The sequence below is a fragment of the Hirsutella rhossiliensis genome (genome assembly GCF_020360975.1).
Source record: "Hirsutella rhossiliensis strain HR02 chromosome Unknown scaffold00001, whole genome shotgun sequence".
NCBI lineage: Eukaryota > Fungi > Ascomycota > Sordariomycetes > Hypocreales > Ophiocordycipitaceae > Hirsutella > Hirsutella rhossiliensis.
Window position 1 is genome coordinate 2,173,974 of NW_025408667.1, and position 7,147 is coordinate 2,181,120.

The 7,147-nt window shown below is 59.2% G+C and overlaps 2 protein-coding genes across 2 annotated transcripts; both read left to right on the plus strand.

Annotated features, from left to right (window-relative positions):
* Positions 1–1,006: 1,006 nt before the first annotated feature.
* On the plus strand, positions 1,007–2,563 carry HRG_00275 (g-protein alpha subunit domain-containing protein; the record flags this gene model as incomplete). The annotated part of the gene is made up of 5 exons (XM_044858746.1): positions 1,007–1,127; positions 1,359–1,543; positions 1,667–1,824; positions 1,888–2,146; positions 2,219–2,563. The coding sequence occupies 5 exons, from the start codon at positions 1,007–1,009 to the stop codon at positions 2,561–2,563; spliced, it is 1,068 nt and encodes a 355-aa protein (XP_044725146.1).
* Positions 2,564–4,075: 1,512 nt separating this feature from the next.
* Positions 4,076–6,927, plus strand: HRG_00276 (fibronectin type III-like domain-containing protein; the record flags this gene model as incomplete). Its single annotated transcript, XM_044858747.1, has 9 exons — positions 4,076–4,235; positions 4,306–4,385; positions 4,445–4,608; positions 4,666–4,888; positions 4,945–5,054; positions 5,117–5,246; positions 5,310–5,476; positions 5,550–6,233; positions 6,294–6,927. The coding sequence occupies 9 exons, from the start codon at positions 4,076–4,078 to the stop codon at positions 6,925–6,927; spliced, it is 2,352 nt and encodes a 783-aa protein (XP_044725147.1).
* Between the last annotated feature and the right edge of the window lie 220 nt (positions 6,928–7,147).

Below are 7,147 nucleotides of genomic sequence, written 5' to 3' on the forward strand. Positions count from 1 at the left end.
TATTTGGAGAGGCGCTGGTTGACTAGACATTAGTATTCAGTGGACGGCGATGCTTGCTGTTAGTGCATGTACAGTGCAGTGCATGCGTCAGTAAGTACGGAGCATGTGCATTGCAGCTGCAGTTGCAGCGCGCTGTCGCGTGTGCATGTCCATGTTCGTACCGTACAACCGTACATGCAGCGCTGCGTACTCCAAGGTACCTGCCAGGACCTAGGTACTCAGCTAGCGGCAATCCGAAACATGGTCGCCGGCCCACGACCTACCTAATCGGTACAGCCTGGCCAAACAGGCTTCGCCTCCCCTCTTTCCCCACTTCCCACCCGCTCGCTACAGAGTACTTTCAACGCCTTTTTGGTGATGCCATGGCAGATGGCAGCGGCAAAGAGGACGTGATCAAGGGACCCTCCCCATTAACCACCACCGCCGCGTTCCCTGCCGTAGGCGGAGCCTCTCGGGTCCCCGACGAGGGGTGACCCGATTTCTTGTCTCTTTTTTTGCACCCTTTCCCCTCTCTTTTTTTCGTCTTTTTTTCCCGCTTCTCCCCCCCCCCCCTTAGTCCGTGTCCTTTTTGCTCATACATACATACATCCACACCACCCAAGCCAAGGCCGCCATCGACGAGAGCTGCGGCGGTTTGCTTCCTTCGTCGACCGATATACGACCAATATACCCTGGCACGCCCCCCCGCCCTCCTCCCAACGACAGGCGCCGAACGCCGACGGACGAAACAGAAGCGTTTGCTTACGTCGAAGCCAATTCTCACCCCTCCCCAAGTGCCTCGGCCGCCGTCCTCCGTCTTCTTTCTCTCTCCTTCCATCGCCTCGTCTCTCCCATCTATCCGCCGTTTCTGTGACCTCGACGGCCGCGTGTCCGTTTCCGTCCGACCAGCGCTTGTTCCCAACACAAGTTGGTTGCTTGGTGTGTCGCCGCACGGCCCCAGGCCTCGCCCTTCTCCCTCGTCCCGACCCGAGCCGCCCAGCACCCGCGCGCCGCTTGCATCCTCAACATGTGCTTTGGCATTCGCAGCAGCAAGGACAATGGCGACACCGCCCGCTCCCGCGACATTGATCGCATCCTGCGCCAGGACGAGAAGCGCATGGCCAGGGAGGTCAAGTTGCTACTGCTAGGTATGCAGCCAACAAGCCCCTCCCCGAATGCGAGCTGCACAAGCCGCTGAAGAAAGCGGCCATCCTTGCTCTCCCCTTTTTCCTTTTTTTTTCTTTTCCCCGCCGCCGCCCACACGGCTCAGGGCGTGCAAAGAGTACGAGGGCCGGGGCAGCTGCTGCGTCACCGTCGCCTTGTTTAGGCTCTACCGTCCGTGTACCATCTGGCCCACCCGCTCACATGTTGTGTAACAGGAGCCGGTGAATCAGGCAAATCGACAATCCTTAAGCAGATGAAGCTCATTTACGCGCAAGGCTTCAACGACCATGAGAGGCTCGAGTGGAAGCTTGTCATCTTCAGCAACATCGTCCAGTCCTTTCGCACCATATCAGGGGCCATGACCGAAATGGGCTACGAGTTTGACAACTCGGACAACGAGGTTAGTTCTTTTCCCGTCTCGGAGCGTGTCATTCCGTCGTTAGCGGAAGCTTCATACAATGCCTCGCCAACTTTAAATTGACTGGGGCCCGGTGAGACATCGAGACTGACTCGCTTGGCACAGAAATACATGGCCCACATCCTCGTGGAGCGCGAGGTCGGCCTACAAGAGAGCCTGCCACGGGATTATGTCGAGCCTATCAAGGCGCTCTGGCAGGACGGCGGCGTCAAGGCGGCCATTGCCAAAGGAAACGAGTACGCGCTGCACGACAACCTGGCATAGTATGTCCAACCCTAGCCGATATGGAATCCCCTCGCCATGGCGGCTGACTCGAGGCCTTGCAGCTTCCTCGACGATATAGACCGCATATGGGCCGATGGCTTTGTCCCCAGCAACCAGGACCTTCTCCGCTCCCGCTTGCGGACGACGGGCATTACCGAAACTATATTCGACCTGGGCCAGCTCACCTATCGCATGTTTGACGTCGGCGGCCAGCGATCGGAGCGCAAGAAGTGGATCCATTGCTTCGAGAACGTCAACTGCCTCCTCTTCCTCGTGGCCATCAGCGGCTACGACCAGTGCCTGGTGGAAGACAAGGATGGGGTAAGGCCGTCCCTCTTGTCTCCCTCCCGTCTAAACCTATTCGAGAAAGCTGACTAGGCACCTCTATTATAGAACCAAATGAACGAGGCTCTTATGCTATGGGAGTCAATTGCCAACTCTCACTGGTTCGCGAAATCGGCCATGATTCTCTTCCTCAACAAGATGGATCTGTTTAAGGAGAAGCTCTCCCACAGTCCCATCGGCCAGCATGGCTTCACCGACTACCACGGGCCGGAAGACGACTGGAAGGCAGCGAGCAAGTACTTCCTCGACAAGTTCCGCGCCCTCAGCCGGAACCAGGAAAAGGAGATTTACGGCCACTTCACCAACGCTACAGATACCAACTTGCTCAAGATCACCATGGGCTCCGTGCAGGACATGATAATTCAGCGCAACCTCAAGCAGCTCATTCTGTGAGCCACTAAGCGTTGGGACAATGGCTGCGCACCTTGGCCTCATCACACATGGGATGGTCATAATTCTCGCCTCATTTCACCGTCATCGCCGAGGCGACGAATATGCGTGTCCGGCCTTGGGCTACGCGCTCTCCGCCGTCCTCGGCCCGCGCCCACGCCGGGATGACCGGCCGGAATGCATGCGAGACGGCGCGATGGACCGGACAAGTTTGTACGATTACGTGGGATCCACGGCCGGTAATCCGATTCACTCCTCATATTTTTTTTCTGCCATATATCCCTCTTTACTTTCTTGTCACACCATTGAAGCATGTAATGCAAATGCATCGGAGATCATAGCCCTGCAGTCGAGCTTGCCGAGCCAAGGATGATGACTCGAAGGGGAGATGGGCTCATTGGGCGCCGAGCAGATGCCCCTGTTGCGTCAAGGTTACACGAGGAGCGACTGGCAGGTGCCTGGGCTGGACGCCGCAATCGAGTCGATGGGCTGGCTGAAAGAGGTGGAGAAGCCGATGGGCTACTGATTTGACGAATGATACCCAGGCCTACGAGCTGACAAGGGCCTGTCTAATTTATGTCGTTGGCAGGGGATTGGAAAGGGTCGGGAGCTGACGCCACAGGTGGACGAGCATAGCGTGGGGAAATAAAGGAATATTGAAGACGCAGTGTCAAGCGATTGCGGTGAGGGGATTGCGCAACTTGAGCCAGCCACGCCCACAGTGATGGAACATGGCTGGGAGACTTGGTCACTGCTTGGCTGCCTGTCAGGGAGCCCGGACGAGCTGACGAGGGCGCCTGGACTCGGAAGAGTTTTTGCGGGAAACGCAGCGCCCTTGATTTCGCATGGCTGAGATTTCTTCAGGACATTCCGATAAATTGATCAAGGGATCTGACCTTGTCTGCGTGCACGAGCAGATTCTCCCAGGCCAGTCCGCTGACTGCCAAGAGGCGGAGGGAAAAGGCCGAGTCTTTCTGCACAATTCTCGGGGCATCAGATGCGTGCAATGCTCCCCGAGTTGTCGCCACGTTTACATATGTCTGCTACAGATGAGAAAGAGGGAGGTTGATGGTGGTGGAGAGACATGCATTCCTCCCCGCAGGCGACTCCACTTCCCCAGACGGGAGTTTATGCCACTCCGGCCAAGCATCTTTTTCTGCTTTTTCGACCCCTCGCTTCCTTTCGCGCACCGCCAACGGCTGCCGACGCCAAACAGCCGTACACGGAGAGAGAAGCGGCAGCCGGGAGGGGCGGGGGCCTGCGGTCTGCTGCCGCGCCTGCAGCCAAGGCTGGATAGACAAATGCGCCGCTTGCCGCTCCCTCGGCACGTCGATGACCATCTGATCTGCGAGGGGCAAGGGCGGGGGAGGGAGAGAGAGACTGCGAGGAACGCGAGACGGGCTGCTCGACTATGAATACCCAGCTCGCCTGTCCATCCATCTCTGCCTACCGTCTCCCCGGCCGCATCCACTGGCGACGCCTGTCTCTCCCGTCCCTCCGCTTCGCCCGTCCACCATGCTTTCGCCGTCGCGAGCTCTGCTGTCGGGCCTCGCCGGCCTGGCCGTCTTGAAGCATGCCACGGTCCTAGCGGCGGCCAGCAGCAACCAGAACAGAGACGGCTTCATCACGGACGACGCCTACTTCTACGGCCAGTCGCCCCCCATCTATCCCTCGCGTGAGTCGCCTGGAGCTCCTCCCACCCCGTCCTCGCGCCGGCTTCTGACCCCCATGGCTCTCGCCCGCAGCTCCGATGACGGGCGGTGACTGGGCGCATGCCCACAACATGGCCGTGGACCTAGTTAGCAAGATGACGCTCAAGGAGAAGGTATGGGTTGCAACCCTTTCTCTCTCTCCTCGTTTGCTGATTGACTCGGCCACACGCAGGTCGGTCTCACGGGCGGCGTCGATCTCGGCACCGGATGCTCGGGCTCCATCGCCCCCATTGAGCGCCTCGGTTTCCCGGGCATGTGTCTCAGCGACGCCGGCAACGGCCTTCGTGGCACCGACCTGGTTAATGCCTATCCCAGCGGCATCCACGTCGGCGCTAGGTGAGGAGGCCCTTTTGTTCCTTTGTTTGACCGCCTGCTAAATGCCGTCGCCCCAAGCTGGAACAAGCACCTCGCCCGCCGACGCGGCGCCGCCATGGCGGCCGAGTTTCGCCGCAAAGGCGTCAACGTGCTTCTCGGTCCCGTCGTCAGCCCGGCCTGGCGTGTCGTTCGTGGCGGCAGGAATTGGGAGGGCTTCTCCGTCGACCCGTATCTCTCGGGCTTGCTCGTTTCCGAGAGCGTCCGAGGCATCCAGGCCCAAGGCGTCCAGGCCTCCGTCAAGGTTTGGCATCTCCCCGAACCCGGCTTAGGCGGATCACTTACTGGCCGTCTTGCCAGCATTTTATCGCCAATGAACAAGAGACCTACCGGACTCCCTCGGCCTCGGGTGCAGATGAGGCCATATCCTCCAACATTGACGACAAGACAATGCATGAGATGTACCTCTGGTAAGTCGCGCCCGCACAGCAGCGAGCCCCCCTTCGTCTACTGACCCATCGCCCCCGTCCAGGCCGTTTCAAGACGCCGTCAAAGCCGGAGCCGGCAACATCATGTGCTCATACCAGCGCATCAACAACTCCTACGGTTGCGCCAACAGTAAGACTCTCAACGGGCTACTCAAGACCGAGCTCGGCTTTCAGGTACGTCCCTCTGAAGCAGCTAGGAGGCGCGCTCCTCGCCTACGTGCTAACCTTGCTCCACAGGGATTCGTTGTGACGGACTGGGGCGCGCAGCATGCGGGCGTTGCGACCGCCCTGGCTGGGCTGGACATGGCCATGCCCAGCGGCGACCAGTTCTGGGGCCATAACCTGATCAAGGCTGTCAAGAATGGCACTGTGCCGGAATCTCGCGTCGATGACATGGTGACCCGGTAGGTCCCCTGCTGTCCTTTGGCTTGTATTTCCTGCTCGTTTGAAAGACAATGTTGACGCCCGGCCCCTTAGAATCATGACTACGTGGTATCAGTTCAAGCAGGATACCATCTTCACCAAGCCGGGCTTTGGCATGCCCAAAGACCTGACGAAACCGCACGAGGCCGTCGAAGGCCGCGCCGCCAGCGCCTTGCCCGTGCTTCTCGTGGGGGCAATCGAAGGGCACGTTCTCGTCAAGAACACCAAGAAGACGCTTCCTCTCAAAAGACCTCGCATGCTGTCACTCTTTGGGTACTCGGCCAAGTCTCCCGACGCCTATGCACCTGGATCAGGCCTGCTCGCGTCCGCATCCTGGGCATCTGGTGCCGAGTCGATTGACGTGTTCGAGCTTGGCCAGACCCTCATCAACTCCAGGCCCAGCCCAGACTACTCGACTATTGGCAAAAAGGGCACTCTCTATGGCGGCTGCGGCTCTGGGGCCACGACACCAGCCGTCTTCACGTCCCCTTTTGAGTCTCTCAAGGTCAAGGCAGCCCACAAGGACACGGCCATTTATTACGACTTCGAATCGGCCGAGCCGGCCGTCGATCCGCTCTCGGACGCGTGTATCGTGTTTGGCAACGCCTGGGCATGCGAGGGCTACGACCGTCCAGCCATCCACGACGAATACACGGATAATCTGATCAGGACAGTGGCGAACCAATGCGCCAAGACCATTGTCGTCTTCCACAACGCCGGCCCTCGCCTCGTGGACTCGTTTGTCGACCACCCCAACGTCACGGCCATCATCTTTGCGCACCTCCCTGGCCGTGACAGCGGCGAAGCCTTCGTCTCGTTGCTCTACGGCGACTCGAATCCTTCGGGCAAGCTTTCGTACACGGTGGCCAAGAATGACACCGACTACGGCCACTTGCTGAACCCGGATCTACCACACGGCAAGTACAAAAAGTTTCCTCAGTCCGACTTCTCCGAGGGCACCTATCTCGACTACAAGTATTTTGACAAGCACGGCATCGAGCCCCGTTACGAGTTCGGCTTCGGACTCAGCTACACGACCTTTGCCTTCTCCGACCTGGCCATACGATTCCCCGGGGTGGCCAACCGAGGCCCGCACCCCGTCGGCGCCGTTGCCGCCGGCGGTCCGACTGACCTGTGGGACGTCATGGCCGTGGTCAGCGTCTCTGTCGAGAACACGGGCGCCAGGGCCGGCGCGGAGGTGGCGCAGCTGTACGTGGGCATACCCGGCGAGCCGGCGAGGCAGCTGCGCGGGTTCGAGAAGACGTACTTGAAGTCTGGCGAGCGGCAAGTCGTGTCGTTTGAGCTGACGAGGCGGGACTTGAGTGTCTGGGACACGACGGCGCAGAAGTGGAGGCTACAGAAGGGCACGCACCGCATCCATGTCGGCAATAGCAGCCGCAACCTGCCGCTCACGACCACGCTCAGCATCTGAGGACGGTGCAGCGGCGAAGCATGTACAAATCTGCGAGACGAGTCATGATGGACGGAGATGCTTGACGATGACATGGGTAGCGCGTACATTGCGTGGGCCACTGGTCATGGAGAAATGGGGTCCATTGACCGCGAATATTGATAATAAGTGCCTAGACCACTCGATCTTTTGAGGAGAAAGAGTGTTTTCGTCATCAGCATTTCTTCTCCTCTCTTTTTAT